This window comes from Phacochoerus africanus, chromosome 8 (assembly GCF_016906955.1).
Source record: "Phacochoerus africanus isolate WHEZ1 chromosome 8, ROS_Pafr_v1, whole genome shotgun sequence".
In the NCBI taxonomy this organism is placed as follows: domain Eukaryota; kingdom Metazoa; phylum Chordata; class Mammalia; order Artiodactyla; family Suidae; genus Phacochoerus; species Phacochoerus africanus.
In genome coordinates, this window is record NC_062551.1 from 59,514,032 (window position 1) to 59,531,829 (window position 17,798).

General features: G+C 62.2%; 1 protein-coding gene and 1 pseudogene across 5 annotated transcripts; one reads left to right on the forward strand and one right to left on the reverse strand.

Annotated features, from left to right (window-relative positions):
• The first annotated feature begins 338 nt into the window (after positions 1-338).
• On the forward strand, positions 339-12,837 carry EPN1 (epsin 1). Of its 5 annotated transcripts, XM_047790573.1 has the most exons (13): positions 339-610; positions 2,721-2,958; positions 3,312-3,507; positions 3,596-3,917; positions 7,240-7,489; positions 8,296-8,420; positions 8,835-8,909; positions 9,396-9,479; positions 9,938-10,241; positions 10,627-10,737; positions 10,849-10,935; positions 11,922-12,179; positions 12,255-12,837. In XM_047790573.1, the coding sequence occupies exons 3-13, from the start codon at positions 3,485-3,487 to the stop codon at positions 12,461-12,463; spliced, it is 1,848 nt and encodes a 615-aa protein (XP_047646529.1). In that variant the 5' UTR covers positions 339-610; positions 2,721-2,958; positions 3,312-3,484; the 3' UTR covers positions 12,464-12,837. The 5 variants fall into 5 exon arrangements, with proteins under 5 accessions (XP_047646529.1, XP_047646531.1, XP_047646530.1 ...); XM_047790572.1 differs by lacking the exon at positions 339-610 and having other exon boundaries at positions 1,585-2,958; XM_047790575.1 differs by lacking the exons at positions 2,721-2,958; positions 3,312-3,507.
• Positions 12,838-16,556: 3,719 nt separating this feature from the next.
• Positions 16,557-17,450, reverse strand: LOC125133045 (vomeronasal type-1 receptor 4-like; annotated as a pseudogene).
• Between the last annotated feature and the right edge of the window lie 348 nt (positions 17,451-17,798).

Sequence of the window (17,798 nt, forward strand, 5' to 3'; positions counted from 1 at the left end):
GGGTGCCGAGCCCGCCTGAGGTGGCGGGTGGCGGCGGCGGGAGCCGTCTGGGCTCGTGGGCCTGGAGTTCAGGTCGCCCGGAGGGTCCGGCATTGGCGTGCGGGGGCGGTCTGGGGACAGCGCGGCTTCCCGGTTCGGTCGAGCGCGCCCGGCGGCCCCGCGCTGCGCCCCGCCCCTTTCTGTGCGTTCCCGGGGTCTGGCGGCTGCGGCGGCAACCGGGCGAGTGGCGCCTGACGATGAGGTCAGCGCGCCGGAAGTGACGCCGCGCGGCCAGGTGGGGGCTGGGGGCTGGAGGCTGCGCAGGCTCGCCGCCGCAGAGGGGCGACCGGGCGGGTCGAGCAGCCACTTCCGCTTCCGGTCCATCGCCTTCGGTTGCTTCCCGTCTGTTCGGTGGCTCCCCTCCCCCGCCCGGCTCTCCGCGCCCCTCCCGGGCGGCGGGGCGGCGGGGCCGTCGGCGTGCGGTCTTCCGTGTGACCGCGCGTGCGCCCAAGCGCGGCTCCGCGTCCACCGCCCGCGGCCCGGCGCGCGCCCCGCGACACCGAGGCCGAGCGGGGGCTAGCTGGGGGGCTGCCCGCCATGACCCCCCGGAGCGCGGCTTGAGGGGGCCCAGGTGAGTGCGAGCGGCGGGCGGTGGGCGGGCGCGCTCGGGCGTCTCCACGGTCTTTGTGTGTCTGCGCTGGGCCGGCCTTGGACCGCCCGCGGCTCCGACTCTCCCGCGTCTCTGTCCGCGCCTGGGCCTCCCGCGGGCCTCCGCCTGGGCCTCGCTGCCGCTCGGGTCCGTTTCGGTGCTTTTACACGGCGCTGTCCTTGCCTGTCCGTGTCGGGTCTGGTTCTGCGTTTCTGTCGCATTTCGGCGTGTGATGGGCAGGATTAGTGTCCGTGTCTCGGCTCCGCAGCTGTCTGCGCTCTGTCTCTGTGCATCTCCCCCGGCCCGCCGTCTTCCCCTATTACTTCTGTCCTGGTACCCTTGTCCTCCAACCCCGACTCCCTCTCCGGGGGTCTGTCGCTTGGCCTAGGATAGCCGCTTCCCCTGGGTTCTTGAGTTCCGAGTGATGAAGAACCCGGCTCTGGAATCAGAGGCCCATTTTTTGTAAGCCTGTAATATTTGTCTGGTAATTCATCTCCAGGCCACAGTTTCCCAGTCTTTAAAGTTAGGGTATTCAGAGTTCCTAAATAATAGGGCTGCTGTGATCATTCACCAAGGCAAAGTGCCCAGCCCTTGCGCATAGTAAGTGTGTGGTGAACTGCTGGGAGCTCTGGGTTCCGTTATTATTACTTACAGATTTTCTCTTGCATACACTTAACGTTTGATGTGGGTCATTGGAGCACCCCTTGGAGAATTTTGCGGTATCGCTTGTCTTGTATTTAGCTTAATAATTATCTTTGGGTCAGCTCATTTTGGAAAAACCTGGTTTTCTCCTCCATAGTATCTGTGGAGTCTTAGGTTTGCCGTGTCAGTTGAATGTTGCTTCAGCACACTTGTATAAATACACGATGTTAAGATACCACATTTTCTGATGCCTCCCTTTTGGAAATACTGTTTTTTTTTTCCCCCCTATTAAAATAGCAGCCAACATTATTGAGCTCCTGTTATCTGTGGGGCGCAGTGCCAAGCACTTTATGTACCCATTGTATTTAATCAACAAGCCTGCCAGGTAGAAATCCTTTCCTTGATTTAAGAGTTGAGCAAACTGAATCTCCAGAGGGCCAGGATTTCATGTTCTTTCCATTCGCTCCCATTTTCCTTGTCTCCTTTTTCGCAGTCCCAGCTTACTGCCTCTTTTATCTTCAGGGCCTCTGTCCTTGCTCTTTGCCTGCCTGCCCCGATGTCTCCCCATGTTCCTTTATCTGTTTTCCTGTGTCTTTTGTCTGCCCAGGTTTCTCCGTGCCTCTTTCTCCACTTTCATGCCCTGTCCTCTTGGTCTCCTGCTCTGTTGGTCACATCAGCTCTTGTTGCCAGTGTGTCTGGCTGGGCCTGTCTTAGCATCCAGGCCGTTGCTTTTCAGCTGTTCACATCTGTCTCCAAGTGCCTGGCTCTCCTGCAGTCAAGGCAGGGGCCAGCTGCCTCCCCTGGGACTCCGGTTGGGGGAGGTCTCCGTCTTGGGCTAGTGTGTTGGGCGAGTCTGTGGACGGTGTGCCCAGAGCCTGCTGGGAGTGAGGCCCGTGAAGCAGGGTGAGGGGCGGACCACCGTCTGCCTCATTTCCTCCCCTGTGAGGTGTGGGGCGGAGTTACGTCTCCAGGTGTGAGGCACTGAGAGGTACACCTGGCGCAGGCAAAGGGCTGTGATGGCCTCACTCGCCCGATCCCTCCTTTGCCTTCTTCTGTTTGTTTCCCATCGCCTTCCTCTCAGCACAGGTTAACTTAGACATGTGTTTGGGAGTCACACCGGCCGGGAGTTGAGTGTGCACTGCCAGGCCTAGCGTGTGACCTTGGCTGGGTCATTTAACCTCCAGAGCCCCATCGCCTCCTCTGTTAGAACCCCACCCGCCCGCTGTTTTTAATGAGATAATGCACGTCTTGTGCTCTTGCTCCCTGACTGCCTGGCACCAAGAGGGCGCCTGGCCCGTGGGCTGTGCTGTCCTTATCTCTCCTGCCCTGAGCCTCCCCACCCGTGGGACCCCTCGTCCCTCTGGCATTCCCTCCTGTCCGTCTCTGCTCCCCTTGTTGGCCTCCCTCCGCTCTGTGTGTCCTTGTTTCTACAGTGGGTTCTGTCCTCCAGGCCCTGCTCCAGAGGTCTTTCCTGTCCTGCCTCCTTCTCTTCCTTCCTGTGCTGTTTATTGAATGGCCCTTCCGGGCCAGCTCCTCTAATGGGAAAAGCCGTGTCCACAGCCCCACAGGGGCTCTTGGCGTGGCTTCAGCCGCACAATCAAACAGTAGGAAAATCATGAGGAAGGAGTTCCTGCTGTGGTGCAGTGGAGTAAGAACCTGACTGTAGCGGCTTGGGTTCCTGCGGAGGCGTGAGTTCGATCCCCCGCCCTGCTCAGTGGGTGAAAGGATGTGGCGGAGGTCTCAGCTGTGGCTTGGATTCAGTCCCTGGCAGGGAACTTCCACATGCAGAGGGTGTAGCCACTTAAAAAAAAGAAAAAGGGAAGGAAAAGCACAGGGCGACTCAATCTGCTGTCTGGGTGGCCCTGGGAGCGACAGCTGCGGTGTTGGGGTGGGTCAGGCCTGGGAGGTTTCAGCGGAGTCCTGTGGGTGAGTGGCGGGGGGGGGAGTCCCCCTGTGAGAGGGGGAGGAAGAGCGCGGGGACTGCCTCCTGACAGCACCCCCCCCCCCCGCCCCGCCCCTCGGATCGCTGGCTTCTTTTCAGTTCTCTGGTTACGGAACGCAGCCCCATTTCCCAGAGGAGAAAACCGAGGTGCAGGAGTTGCTGGGCTGGGAGGTGGTGAGCCCCCTTGGGTCTGCGGTCGGCCCCTGTGTACTCCGCCTGGCTCCGCGGGGCCTCAGGCCGGAAGGAGCCGGGCGCCTTCGAGGAGCTGAGGGATGCCTGGAGACCTCGGGCGGAGGTCAGCAGGGCCGGAGACAGGACCTCGGCCTCCGCCCCTCGCGCACTGGTCTTCGGCCGGGTGGCCATGGGTCCTCTCCTCTCCGCAGATGTGGTGACCCGCAGTCACTGCTGTGGCCTCCCCCCCAGCTGCCCCATCGCTGCTCGCCCGGGGGGCCGCCCCCTTTCGCGCCGCCCGCCACCATGTCGACCTCATCGCTGCGGCGCCAGATGAAGAACATCGTCCACAACTACTCGGAGGCCGAGATCAAGGTGCGCGAGGCCACGAGCAACGACCCCTGGGGCCCGTCCAGCTCCCTCATGTCCGAGATCGCCGACCTCACCTACAACGTGGTGGCCTTCTCGGAGATCATGAGCATGATCTGGAAGCGGCTCAACGACCACGGCAAGAACTGGCGGCACGTGTACAAGGTCAGTGCCTGGCCCGCCGCCGCCGCCACAGACCCCTCCGGGTGGGCGCAGAACCGGGGGGCGCGGACCCCCCCTTCCTGGTGGCTCAGAGGGGCTGGGGTTCTGCATCTTCGCGTAAAATCTCTGTCTTGTCCCGTGACGGTGACGGATGTAATGTTTTAGGGATTTTGAGCTTTGGGGTGTTGGGAGAAATGGCATGTTCACAGGATTGAGCCCTTAGAAGGCTCCGCCCTTCTGGGTTTGGAGCTCAGTTCCTCCCCCAGGGGCAGCCTGTGTCCCCCGCTTCTGCCCTCTGCGGTGATGTGTGTGTGGCTCTGGGCAGATGGGCAGCGCCGGGACTCCTGGGGATCCGCGGGGTGGCTCTGTGTCTTCGCTGCCGCAGTGGCTCTTCGGTCACGTGAGTTACCAGAGCTTAAGACTGTACATGAGAAAGAGTGTGTTTTACTCTGTGTAAGTTATGCTGCAGTTTTAAAAAATGAAAAGCATCTTAGGGACCATTTTCTGTTAGGGCAACAAAAGCCTGTTCCTTTTTTTTTTCTTCTTCTGATTTTGTACCTGTCCACCGTATGGACTGGTCGTGATTGACGTGACCAGCTGCCTTGTGATGGATTGTAAGTGGCTTGCAGTGTTTTGCTCTTACAAAGCAGACGGCCGCAAATACCTGTGTGTGTTTGCAGTTTTCCAGAGTGAGTGTGCGTGTGTCAGTGGGCGCTTCAGCCCGTTTACCAAAATGGCACAGTGAACAGGTGGACCGACAGACCACAGGTTTTGGGTACAGGGAACTTGGTTGCAGGCGGCACTCAGTGGCTGAGTTTCCTGTCTGACTGCTGCCCTGGAGACCTGGGGCCTGGTGTCCCAAGGTTGAGTCAAGAAGGGGCCGAGGTCACGGGCTGAGGGCCAGGCCCCCCTCCCAGCGATGCGGCCTCAGGCCAGTCCAGGGTCTCCGTGTGTGCATCCAGCTCCTGGGGCCCAGGCTGGCGAGCGAGGCCCAGAAGTGTGGGTGAGTCCTTTTGTCACCTGCTCTGTGTGTGGCGGTGGACAAGACGGGTTAGGCTCCCGGTCTCAGGGACCAGACTGGTGCCTATGCCGGACTCTCTGTCTCTCTAGGCGAGGAGGCTGAGGCCAAGGGCAGATGGCAGCTGCCGTTGGAGCTGGGGGTTGAGCCTCCTGGCCCTGGCTCCTCTCTAGGCCCTCCCTGCAAAGCGGGCTTGGGCGGGTGATTTGAGTCAGTCGTGAGGCAGTGGGCAGGGCAGCGGGGGAGCTGGGAAGCCTTGGTGTGGAGGGGCGCGGCGGGGAGGGGCCTGAGGGCTTGAAAGAGGGGGAGGAGCTTGGTGGGGTTGGGGGGACTGGTGGGTGAGGGGAGGTGAGTCCTGAGGCCCAGGTGGTGGTTCTTGGCTGGTGGCTGGGGAAGCCTGCAGTGGGCAGAGCAGTGGGCAGAGTAGTGGGCAAAGCTCAGTGGAAGTACTTTTTCTGAGTGAGGAAACTGAGGCACAGAGACTGGGGGGCCTGGAGGGGAGCCCCGAGCCCACCCGTTAACTCTGGGCTGTGTCACCTGACTTCTCTGGGGACTGCAGGGCCTCGGTCTTGGCAAAGTACGGCCCTCGGGCCCCCGCCCGGCTTTGTACATCAAGCTTTACCCGCACGCGGCCGTGGGGTGGGGTCGCATTCGTGGGATGGAGACCGCAGGGCCCCAGAGCCGGGGCGTCCGTCACCTGGCCCCTTGCAGAGAAAGCGCGCCTGTCCCTGCTCACACTGCGGCCCACTCGACGCAGGTAGACGGTGCATCGAGGCGCGCGTCCTGAGTGTGCACAGCCCTGCAGCCCCCGCCGGGCGCAGGCAGGACGCTCGGCCCGAGGCGCCGCACTGGCCGTCTGCCTGCCGAGCCTGTTCGGGCCGTGTGGGCCCCGGGCCGGCCTCCCGTGTTTGCTGTTGCATCGGGGAGGTGGAGGCGTGCGTGTGGCGGCGGCTCGCTGTGTCCAGGGCCGTGTGCGGTGGTCCTTCTTATGACGGCTCCATGGCCCACAGGAGTTCCCTTCACCCTTGCTGGACACATGGTTCATGCCCATGTCCTCGGTCTCTTAAACTGCAATTCCACAGTCCCCAGAGCTCTGAAAACAAGTTCGCAAAATTTGTTGGGTGCCCAGTCCCTGTCTCCACTGGGGTGAGGACGTCTGTCTGGGATCCGTGGGTCCCACGCAGCATGATGGCTGTTAGGTGTGGTGTGTGTGCGTCTTTGTGGTCTGACCTCCAAGGCGCAGGCTGGCCCAGGAGTTTGGAGACTGTTTTGTTGGCAGGTGTCATTTTTGCTTTTTCCTTTTTTTCTCTTAAGATGTAGACGGGTCTGGGTCAGTTAAAGACTCATCTCCAGTTGCAGAGGTAAATGCTGTTAACTCCTTCAGGAGCCCTGCCAGATTCGGGTCTGGCTCCCTCCAAAGGCCGGTGAGACGTTACTGACCCGTAGCCGGCTCCCTGGCGCGTCCTTGGTGGCTCAGAGAGCTCACTGGGCGGGCCTGGCCTCCCTCTGCTCTTTGCTCTGCTCCGGACTTGGGAGCCCTGGCTGGTGCTGGTGGCTCTGAGGCCCGGGGGACACCCGGGAAGTCTGCGGTGTGCCCTTTTTCTGAGGACAGTGGCCGTGGCCTCCCACCGGGACCCCTCGCCTCCCTCCCCAGCCCACCTGGAGCCTAGGTTCAGACCACAAAGGCCTGGCTTGGGGTGGGGGGTGGGGCTAGTTCCCATCTAATGTAAGATCATTGAAGGAGGAGTTTCTTGCTTTTTCAAAAAATGCGGACGATGTGAGAGGGCGGCCTTTCTCTCTGTGGGCCATGCCTTCTCCCCAGAGCCCAGGCCTGGACAGGCCCTGCGGGCACTGTGCCTGCCTCCTGCCACCCTTGTCTTTAGATTGGCTTGGGTCACTGTGCAGTTTTATGTGCAAGAGGACATGCTTCAAACTTGGGGAAGGTACAGAAAGCAGGGAGCCCTGCCTGTGTCTTGGGTGCACATGAGTGTGACCTGACACGGGTGCCGTTCGGCCACATGCTTTCACATCCTTAACGGATTTCAACAGAATGGAGCAGGGTCCCCGCCGCTCGGTTTCCCCTTCCCCGGGTCTGTGGAGATGCGCGTGGGTCATGGGCCACACCGCCGCCCTTCTAATGCTCGGCGGCATCGAGAACACGTGGCGTCGTGCCGCCGTCGCACTGCCTTGGTCCAGGAGATGGTCCCTCCAGACAGAAGCCCCGATCCCCCCGGGCGTCACCCCCCAGGCCCCGCGCCCCCCGCGGCCGGCGCCCGGGCGCGGCCTCACGTCCGCGGTGTGTTTCAGGCCATGACGCTGATGGAGTACCTCATCAAGACGGGCTCGGAGCGCGTGTCCCAGCAGTGCAAGGAGAACATGTACGCCGTGCAGACGCTCAAGGACTTCCAGTACGTGGACCGCGACGGCAAGGACCAGGGCGTGAACGTGCGGGAGAAGGCCAAGCAGCTGGTGGCCCTGCTGCGGGACGAGGACCGGCTGCGGGAGGAGCGTGCCCACGCGCTGAAGACCAAGGAGAAGCTGGCGCAGACCGCCACAGGTGAGCCCCTGGGGCGGAGCTGTGCCCTTCCGCTTGCCCCAAGCCTTCTGTGCCCTGTGCCGGGGCGGGTAATTCAGGGAGCAAGGGGAACCCCAGGAGGGGGCCGACTCCTGAGGGGCCTGGGGTCCGGGGGGCCGTTGGCTGGAGGTGTCTTAAGTTGTTGGAGCTGCACTGGGTGGTGGGCCACCAGCGTTTAAGAGTTAAAGCAGAGGGGGTGGGGAATCCGTGTGTCCGTTGGGGGCAGGAAGGGGAGAGATTGGATCCGTGCCGTGAGAAGGGCCTGGCTGCTCACGGACGGGGAAGGGCCGTGGGGACGTGTAGGGGACCCGAGCGGTTTTCCAGGTGGTGGTCAGGATGGGAGCCTGCGCTGGGGGGCCTGGGCCTGCAGCAGGGCACCCGCGTTCCCCAGGTCTCTGCGCGCTTGTTCTCTCTGCCCCAGCCGTGCCCTGGGTGGGCGGGCGTGCAAGTGTTGTTCCTGCCCAGAGCCCAGCTGCAGACCCCTGACCTGCGGCTGCTGGGAGCTCCCCCGCCCCCCGTGCCCCCCAGACCGAGACCTGAGAGCACTGCCCCAGGCAGGCAGGGAGTCCCTGGCCCCACCTCGTGCTGTGTCACAAGCTCAGAGCTTCCCAGGGCCCTCCCCTTCTGTCAGCCGACTTTTGCTCCTGGGCCACAGGGCTGGCCTTTGGCCAGGCGGGGATGTGTGCACACTGCACCCCGCCCTGCCCGGCTGTGGGGAGGGCGCCAGGCCCCAGGGGTTCCCCCTCATCCTCCCTGGGTCTCAGCCTTTGTGTCCCCTCTCCCCTCAGCCTCTTCCGCAGCCGTGGGCTCCGGGCCCCCACCCGAGGCAGAGCAAGCCTGGCCGCAGAGCAGCGGGGAGGAGGAGCTGCAGCTCCAGCTGGCCCTGGCCATGAGCAAGGAGGAGGCCGACCAGGTGGGGGCCGGGGGCCGGGGGCGAGGGGCTGCCATCGTTCTGCCATCCATCCCACCCCGCCCTCCGCGCCCGTGCTCATCTCCCTCCCGCCTCGTCTGCTCGTCCTCCGACCCTGTCTCTTCCTCTGTCTTCACTGTCCAGTCCCCCCCCTCCCCTTCTGGCTGCGTGGCCTGCCCTGCTCTGTGCGCTCCTGCCCCACACCGCAGGCCTGTCTCCATGCTTCTCCCCCTGTTCTTCACCAGTTTGGGGGCCCTGCCTCTGGGGCTCAGGCTCTCTGACCCTCGCTTTCTGTGTCCATCTGTGTGTGTGGGTGTCCGTGTGTCTGTGTCCCTCTCTTGGCCTCTTTTTCTTGCTCCCCACACCCGGCCCGCCTCTCTTGCCCCCACCCGGCCCCTCACACTCTCTCTCTCCCAGCCCCCGTCCTGCGGCCCCGAGGATGACGTCCAGCTCCAGCTGGCCCTTAGTTTGAGCCGTGAGGAGCACGATAAGGTCAGAGCAGCCTCCCAGCCTCCCCCAGACCCTCCCTGGGTCCCCCCATTCGCTCACTTTTCTCAAGGGCCCCCACTCACCCACAGTCACACTGCAGCATTTTTGGCATTTTTAGTGGGACCTTGTGTCAAACATCCCCAGACAGGATCCAGTCTGGATGCTGGGTACGTGAAACAGATGCCCTGTCGCTCCTCCTGGTGGCGAAGTCCCCTCTCCCTCATCGCAGCCCAGGGATTCGCCACCTCTGCCCCGGGCAGAAGACCCTGGGGTCAGGCCCGAGCTGCCCCAGCCTGCCTGTCCTGCACGGCCCCCTCCCGTCGCCCCCGACCCCGTGTCTGCCCACCCCACACATTGTCCGCGTCCCATTTTAATTTTCCGTCGCCTTGTTTGGGTGGGCGAGGGTCTGGGGGGGGGGGCGGGGCCTGCCATGTCAGCCCGGCTCTCAGACTCTGCCCCCTCCCCTGCCTGCCGCCTCCGGCCGAACAGGAGGAGCGGATCCGCCGTGGGGATGACCTGAGGCTGCAGATGGCCATCGAGGAGAGCAGGAGGGAGACAGCAGGCCAGGAGGAGGTGAGCGGAGCCCTGGGCCCGGGCGGCTGCGGTCCCTCCCACAGCCGCTCCCCCCAGGACGCGCAGGGAGCGTGTTGACGGTGCCCTGGGGTGGACACAGGGTGGGCTTCTGGGGACCTGGGCGCTGTAGGTGCAGGGTCTGGGGGTGGCCGTGGTCCTCATTCCTTCAGGGGCTGGTGAGCTTGCCTGGGGTGGGGTGGACTTGGGAGCGAGGGTCGAAGGGCCAGGCGCCTGCCGTGCGGAGCGTGGGGCTGGCTGATGGGGACTGGCGAGCGTGGCGCTGCCAAGAGCGAGAGCGGGGTGTGCTCCTCTCCCACCCGCTTTCTGGAGGCTCCGTCCTCCGGCTGCAGGTCTGCCTCTCGGCGTCCCACTTGCCCTCCGGTGCTGTGGCCCCCTCACCCCGCCCCTGGGGCTGGGATCTTTCCCCCTCACCCTCGCGCTTTCTCTTCTCCCTGTAGTCGTCCCTCATGGATCTTGCTGACGTCTTCACGGCCCCAGCGCCTCCTCCGGCCACAGACCCCTGGGGGGGGCCGGTGCCCACGGCTGCAGCCATCCCCACGGCTGCCCCTGTCTCGGACCCTTGGGGGGGACCCCCTGTCCCTCCGGCTGCTGATCCCTGGGGTGGCCCGGCCACTACACCAGCCTCTGGGGACCCCTGGAGGCCTGCTGCCCCTGCGGGGCCCCCGGTGGATCCTTGGGGTGGGACCCAGGCCCCTGCGGCTGGAGAGGGGCCTACCCCTGACCCGTGGGGGAGCTCAGAGGGTGAGTACACACTGGCTGCCAGAGCCTGCATGTGCTCTGTGACCCTGGGGTGGGTGACGGGCAGCTGCCGGGGCCGCAGTCAGGCCTCACACTCGCGGCCCCTCACCTGGCTGGGGGCCTTTGCTGTGGCTTCCTGGCGGCCTCAGGGCCAAGGCTTTGCCCAAAAAGCGGGCATGTGTGCAAAGGCTTGGCAGTGCGAGCGCCCCTGGCTGGAGGGTGGGGACAAGGTGGGAGAGGCCAGCTGGGCCTGGGCTGAAACTCCGGGCTGCCTGACCTTTGGGGCCTGGGTGGGCTTCTGGGGGAGCAGCTAGACTCAGTGGAGACAAACCCTCAGGCACAGGGCAGGGGGTGCCGCCTGCTGCTCAGTGTCTCCTTCCTCATCCAGGTGGGGCCCCGGTCGGCGGACCCCCGGCCTCCGATCCCTGGGCCCCGGCCCCGGCCTTCTCAGACCCCTGGGGGGGGTCACCTGCCAAGCCCAGCACCAATGGCACCACAGGTACTGGGCGGGCCCTGGGGTGGGGGCCCGGGGTGGGGGTCCAGGCACGAGGCTGTGGAGCGTCTCGTCCCCTGGGTCCCTGGGGAAGCTGAGCCACCCTGCCCCCCGCAGTGGTCGGGGGCTTTGACGCAGAGCCGGACGAGTTCTCCGACTTCGACCGACTGCGCACGGCCCTGCCGACCTCCGGGAGCAGCACGGGTGAGCTGCCCCCCCTCCCCCCCCAGCGCCCTGGCCTTTTTAACAGCATTCGTCAGGAGCAGCTCTCACGCGCCCACCTTTAGAAAGGGACCTTTAACTTTGTTTTGAGATAATTTCAGACGTGGAGAAGAGTTTTGAAACGTGCCAAGAATTCCCTTTTTCCAGCTTCCCCAAACGCTGCCCTCTCTGTCGCCCGGGCACGTTGGAGTGCAGCAGGGCCTCCCGGCGGCCTCCTTGCCCTGGGCTCCCCAGGGTGGGGTGCCTGGAGGGGCTGCCCCTCAAAGACCCCCTCACTTTCCGCACCTGCCCCCCAGCGTGGGGGGCCCAGGGCAGGGAGGCCGCATCCAGGTTCCCTCTTGCTGCAGCCTTGGGCACCTGTCCCCTGGCTGCAGAATGTGTCTGGGTTTGGGGTTGTGCTCGAGAAAAGACTCCGGGTCTGTGTGGTGGGGGTGCTCTTGTTGGAACACGTTTCCCACCACAGTGATGTTCCCTTTGATGCCTTGGGTTTGCCGCATACCTGGGTGAAGCCGACTTTACGGGGGGAGCAGGCCGGGCCCCAGCGACGCCGCCTGCCTCCCCAGCTGAAGGAGCAGCTTAGGTTACCGTGCAGTCTGCAGCAGTCGTTCTTCCAGGCCCTTCTCCGTCAGATTTGTGCATTTTTCCAACGTCAGATGGGGCTCTTAAATCTGTTAAAAAAAACCCAATCAGTCCTCACACTAGGCGTCACCCAGGCTCCTGGCCAGAGGGTGCCTGTGGTTGTCCCCCACCTGCAGGCAGTCGCCAGCCTTGGGACTGTGAGCATCCCCCAGGGAGTCCCTTCTGCTGGGTGCGCCTGGTGGCTGGTTCTGCCCTCGAGGCCCTCAGATGGCGTCCCTCCCTCCTCACCTCTTGGCCTGGCGCTCCTTCTTGGTCCCCCCTCTCCCCGCTCTGCCCGCCGTCTTGGTCCCCCCCAGCAGACCCCCTGAGTGCCCTCTGGCTCCTTCCAGGGGAGCTGGAGCTACTTGCTGGAGAGGTACCTGCCCGCAGTCCTGGTGCCTTCGACATGAGCGGGGTCGGGGGCTCTCTGGCGGAGGCCGTGGGGAGCCCGCCGCCCACAGCCACCCCAACCCCCACGCTGCCCACGCGGAAGACACCAGAGTCATTCCTGGGGCCCAATGCAGCCCTGGTCGACCTGGACTCGCTGGTCAGCCGGCCGGGCCCTACGCCGCCGGGCGCCAAGGCCTCCAACCCCTTCCTGCCGAGCGGTGAGTGTGGCCTGGGAGCAGGGGTGCTGCCCCGCCCAGGCAGATTCCTGACTGCGCCCTGTCCTCTCCCTGCAGGAGCCCCAGCCACCGGCCCCTCCATCACCAACCCCTTCCAGCCCGCGCCCCCCGCCACGCTCACCCTGAACCAGCTCCGGCTCAGCCCAGTTCCCCCGGTCCCTGGAGCACCGCCAACGTACATCTCCCCCCTCGGCGGGGGCCCTGGCCTGCCACCCATGATGCCCCCGGGCCCCCCGGCCCCCAACACTAACCCCTTCCTCCTATAATCCAGGGGGGAGACCAGTGTTGTGAGTGCATGTGAAGGGGGACCCCTGCCCCCACCCCAGCAACCCTCCCCTCGGGGCCCGCTCACACTACACCCTCTTCCCGCGTCCCCCGCTCCCCATCCCTGGAGAGAAACTGGACGTGGGGGATGGGGAGGGTGCTGGCCGGAGGAGGACCCTTCGCATGGCATTAGAAGGGAGAGGGACAGCTGGGGGTCCCCCACCCACGCCCCTCCCTCCACCTCCTGGCTGGCCCCTCAATCAGTGTTTGAGCCTCCTTGTCCCCTTATGCACCCCTTGGTGAATCCTTGGTGATGATTTTGGCAACTTCGGGAATAAATGGCAATTGTCATGGGCATGGCGCCCCCACGTTCCCATTCATGGTGCCTGTGACCCTTCACCTTGGGGACCCTGGACGCCGGCGTCTCTGCTTCCGGGGGCAGCTGGGAGCCAGCACCTCTTAAAAGCCTTGATTTCCCTGAGCTTGGGGTTCTGTGGGGGCTGTTGGGGGAGGTGGCCCATGGGAGTCCTGGCGGAGTTGCAGCCTCCTCGGCTGGAGGCTCTGCCTTGAAGGGTCAGGAGTCCCTCTGGACACTTTGGGGTCTAGGGTTTGGTGAGGTGGCGATGAGGAGCGTTCCTGCCGAGAGGTGGCATCCCTGCCATCGCCCGTGCCACCCGTGCCTGTCTCAGCCTCTGCTGGGGGAGCAGAGGGCCTGCCTGGCGAATCCCACCCGGCGTCTGTGTCTCTGCTCTGGCCTGGGGTGTTTGCACACCACTAAGTGCAGTCCTTGGGAAGGGCCCTTTTCCACCTGTTCCAGGCCTTAGCGTCGCTGCCTGGTGATGGGGTCCCGTGGGGGTCTGGTCCTGGACCACAGCATGTCCCCTCAGCCCTTGCTCTTACCACACACTCCAGGGCCGGGGGTAGGCTGTGCCCACTGAGCACCTGGAGCTTGGTTTGTTCTTTAAGGCCCAGGGGAGGCCCTGGGCATGGGGCATGGGGCGAGGGGCCAGGCAGGTGCAGACCACTGAGTCCCAGGGGCCGCGGGGGTGGGTTCCCAGAGCAAGAGCAGCAGCGAGCCAACAGGGTGGAGGTGGGGGCTAGAATCACTACCCTGCCGGCAGAGGGTGGTGGGAGCATGTGGGGGTGGATGGACTGTTGCAGGGGCGGACACCCCGTCCCAAGGAGGAGGGGGCCCACGGACTGTGGTCCGGTCCGTTGGTTCAGGGCTCGAGGTGCTCCGGGAGGGCCTCTTGGGTTTCCGGGAGAAGCGGAGTGGGGAGGTGGCAGGGGAGGGGGCCGTCCTGACCACTGCCCCAGCTGCGGGGGCTCCCGATCCCTCCTGCTCCATCCCCGGGATCTTGTGAGTGTGGGGGAGGGTCGTGTATGGGAGCCTCTGTGTCGGGGGGGTGGGGTGGGTGCAGACAAGGGCTGTTGTGCGGCGGGGCGGCTGGGGCCCTGCCTCTGGCTGCAGTGGGGGTCTGGGGACTGGCGGGACCGGAGCGGCCTGTGGCCAGCGGGTGGCGCCCGAGACCGAGGCCGTGCCGCTCGGCTCGGCCGGGCCTGACCGCCGCCGCGCACCCGCACCCGCGCCCCGGGCCTGACCGCCGCCGCGCGCCCGCGCCCGCACCCCGTCTCCGCACCTCTGTACTGCCTGCCCCTGGCCGCACGCGCTCACAGCTTTTCAGGCTCAGCCCGTCGCAGCCAGCCTCTGCCTTGCCTCACGGGTCCCGTAAAACGCAAGTGCCCTCCTTCAGAGCCGTCTGCTCTCTGCAGGAGGCCGGTTTTGTGCTGGTTGCCCTTCCCGCCGCTCGCGAACCACCACGCTCGTGGTGTCAGGCGAGGTGACGTGCCCGTGACTATGCAGCCGCGAACCCCGCACACACCAGATAGCGCTCCAACTCGGGCTCGCCAACGTGGAGGGGGGAAAGACGCTCGTTTTGCTGATAAAGATTTATGGGAACGCAGTCACACCTCTTGCCTTTCTACTGCCTAGGGCAGCGTTTCCTCCAAAGGCAGGCAGCCTGAACTAGGTGTGGCAGAGACCCTGCGCCCCAAAGTGTTGTCAGAATCTGAGAAAGCTCGCTGTCTACCCACCAGCCGAAAGCCCGTGGTGCCACCAGAGGTTTCCTGAGGCTTTTCGCCGAGAGCTGGTTCTTTTTGCTGTTTGTTTTCTGTGGTGTGTTTGATCCCACTGTTAGGGCCAATTGTTGTTTCATCTATATCGTTTTATTTGAATCCTTACAGTTTCCCAAAGTACTATTTAACACTTGCTCCTTAAAATGCAGTATTAAGGGACGTTTTCAAGCACACCCAGCTGCAGACAACAGGGTCCCCACCCACCCCTCAAGAACTGCTTGTCTCCCCCCCAGCCACTTTGAGCAGGTCTAGTTTCATCTACACAACCCCTCCCAGTCCCCTTGCGGGAGTGACTTTATTCTTAATTTTTTTGGACTTTTTTGCCATTTCTTGGGCCGCTCCTGCGGCATATGGAGGTTCCCAGGCTAGGGGTCTAATTGGAGCTGTAGCCACTGGCCTACGCCAGAGCCACAGCAACGCGGGATCCGAGCTGCGTCTGCGACCTACACCATAGCTCACGGCAACGCCAGATCGTTAACCCACGGAGCAAGGGCAGGGACCGAACCTGCAACCTCATGGTTCCTAGTCGGATTCTTTAACCTCTGCGCCATGACGGGAACTCCATCGTCTGAGTAACTTTAAAGTGACAATGACACTCTGGGTGGGAACAGTTTGGTGTTAGTGCACATACAGGGCCAGGGGGCCGTGCAGCAGTTGATGCAGTGGGTTCACAGGGAAATAAAGAGTGTGTGGGGGGGTTCGTGACATGACAGATGAAATTGCCTGTGTGCCGACCGACCCCTCAAGTACACTTCAATGGCACAGGCAAACCTAATTCATCATCCCCACCTTCCATCTTGATAAAGAGAAGTACCGAGCATTTGAGGCCGCTTTCTGAGTTACAAGTACTAAAAGTGCTACCACGACGGCTGTAGCTGGATCTCCACTCAGACTCCCTTCACCAGCACGGCGTGCTCGGCCCCACTGTGACAGGCTCGCCAGACTGAAAAACTTCCCTCCACGGACAGCAGGAACCTGCCCCAATGACGGAATGGCAGAAACCAGTCGCGCATGTTACTCTGAAGAGGACTTGATACCCGGAATGCATAAGGTACTCCAGACAGCTAACCACCAGAGCCCTCATACAAAACCATGCAAGGGCTCCAATAGACATTTCTCCAAGGATGCACAGACTGCCGCAGAGTGCTTGAAAAGAAGCTCAACGCCTGTCGTTAGCTGCAGGGGACATGCACGTCAAAACCACAGCGGGATACCGCCTCGCACCTGCTGGCACGCACATAAAACACACAGAAAAAGTGTCGGCGCAAAGTGAAGAGACCTGAACACCTGTGCATCGCTGGAGGGCGTGTAACACACACGGTAGCAGCTGTGGAAAACGTGGTCTCCTCAAAAGGCGGAACACAGACACAGCCCAGGACACAGCCCATGTTCCTAGGTGTGTATCCAGCAAAACTGAAGACAAAGACCTGGCAGGTGTGTGCACACCCACGTCCACAGCAGCATTATACACCACAGCCAAAAGATAAAAATAACACAAGCACCCGCTGGCCCCTGAATGGATAAACAGTGTCGTAAATACACAGAATCGAGCCGGTGTCAGCCCTAAGCATTTAATTTTGGTATGTGTGTGCCACAGTGCGGAGTGACCTTGAAGACTTTCCAGTTAGACAGGGCAGCATGACCCTGAAAGCGTTATACTTGGAGAGACGAGGCAGATGCAGATGGAGAGGTGCGATACGATGGCACTTCTGTGAAGGGCGCGGACTACCTTGGGCTGGGTGGAGAGCGGAATTTTAAGGGCTCCAAGTCTCTGTACAGGGGGTGGTGATGGCCCCTCAACACGTAAGGGGGGCTAAAATCACAAGTATGATGTCATATGTGTTTGATAGCGGCACAGACACGTTTAAGATGGTCACTGGTCAGTGATGATGAAACGTGACCATGGATGCTCCAGAAGCCGACGGATACATCTGCCCTTCCTATGGGGGTCTCCACAGCTCAGGAGCAGCACCTAGGAGATCCAGGCTCCCTCAGGGTCAGAAGGAAGAGGCTCAAAGTGGGGAAACATAAAGCCAAAAGATGAATGGTCTGCATCAGCTGCAGACGAGAAGCTAAAAAAGCAGTGATACCAAAAGTGGAAATGGGATTTGATATGGAGGAGATGACAAAGGTGACCCCCAGCACTGGGATGGAGTGCGTGGCTCTGGTCTCCGGGGGCATGGGTGGTGGCCAGTGGGGGTGCGAATACACTGCACCCCCTGGTGGTGTCTGTGCAGGAGGAGCACCATGGAGCCGCTGGACCAGAACCTGAGGCCAAGAAACATGGCATCAGAGATGAGCCACAGGAGGACGGTACCTGCAAAGGGACTTGAGGATGAGCAGACCCGCTTCCCTTCGGTCTCTGGATTATTTCCCGTGTTCTGTGGACCAGTCATTGTCACGGGAACAGAGATAGTTATGAAGGAACTGAACATTCAGCAGGTGAAACAGGAAGGACCATTGACCTTGGGGGCTATTTTTCTGAGCATCATCCACCCCAGTCTCCCAGGGATGAGAGTGAAGAACATATAGGTGCTCAGGTCACAGGTGGAGCTCAGGGCGGTGCTGCGAGCCACTCTCTGTATGTAATAGACACACTTCCACTCAAGCCTGGACAGGGGGTTCCTCTGTCACCGTGTGGGGAATCCTAGAGCCGAGAAGAACCAGGAGGTTGGCCATGGCCAAGTGCATGAGAATCATGTCTGTGGGTCTCTTGTGGCCAAGTAAGACTGACGAGATGTTGTGGAAGAAGAGAATGACATTGGCCTGAGACCCAACCACCATCTGTAAAAGGAAGATGGTTGTCATAGCCACCTGCCCTGGGTTTCTCAAGGCATCTTTGTGAGGAGACATGGCGAGGGCTTCAGAGCGGCCTGGAGCAGAAAGAGGCTGTGCTGGTATTGACATCAGTGGACATAACAAACACTGGACAAGGATTCTCACTTTTTCCATCTCCAGGAGACGCTGCCATGCTCCATAGGAGGTGCTCCGCCTGGAGAACACACACAGGACACTGTGTTACACTTTTCACTGTGGTTATTGTGTATCTGTTTCCACCACTTGCATGTCTTGATTCTGCACCTGCATGTAAGGTCCATGCATTTAGAAAGCGAGTCTGTCTGTCTGGTTCAACCTTCTGGTTGGTGCATAACAGACATTAAACAATAGTGCATCCTGAGTGTGTGACTAACGGACAGGAGA

Excerpts from the sequence above, each read along its gene's own strand:
- EPN1 (XM_047790573.1), top strand. The coding sequence starts at position 3,485 with ATGCCTGGAGACCTCGGGCGGAG. Across the intron at positions 8,910-9,395 it reads GCCGTGAGGAGCACGATAAG|GAGGAGCGGATCCGCCGTGG; the intron begins GTCAGAGCAGCC and ends CCGGCCGAACAG. Across the intron at positions 10,936-11,921 it reads GACCTCCGGGAGCAGCACGG|GGGAGCTGGAGCTACTTGCT; the intron begins GTGAGCTGCCCC and ends GGCTCCTTCCAG.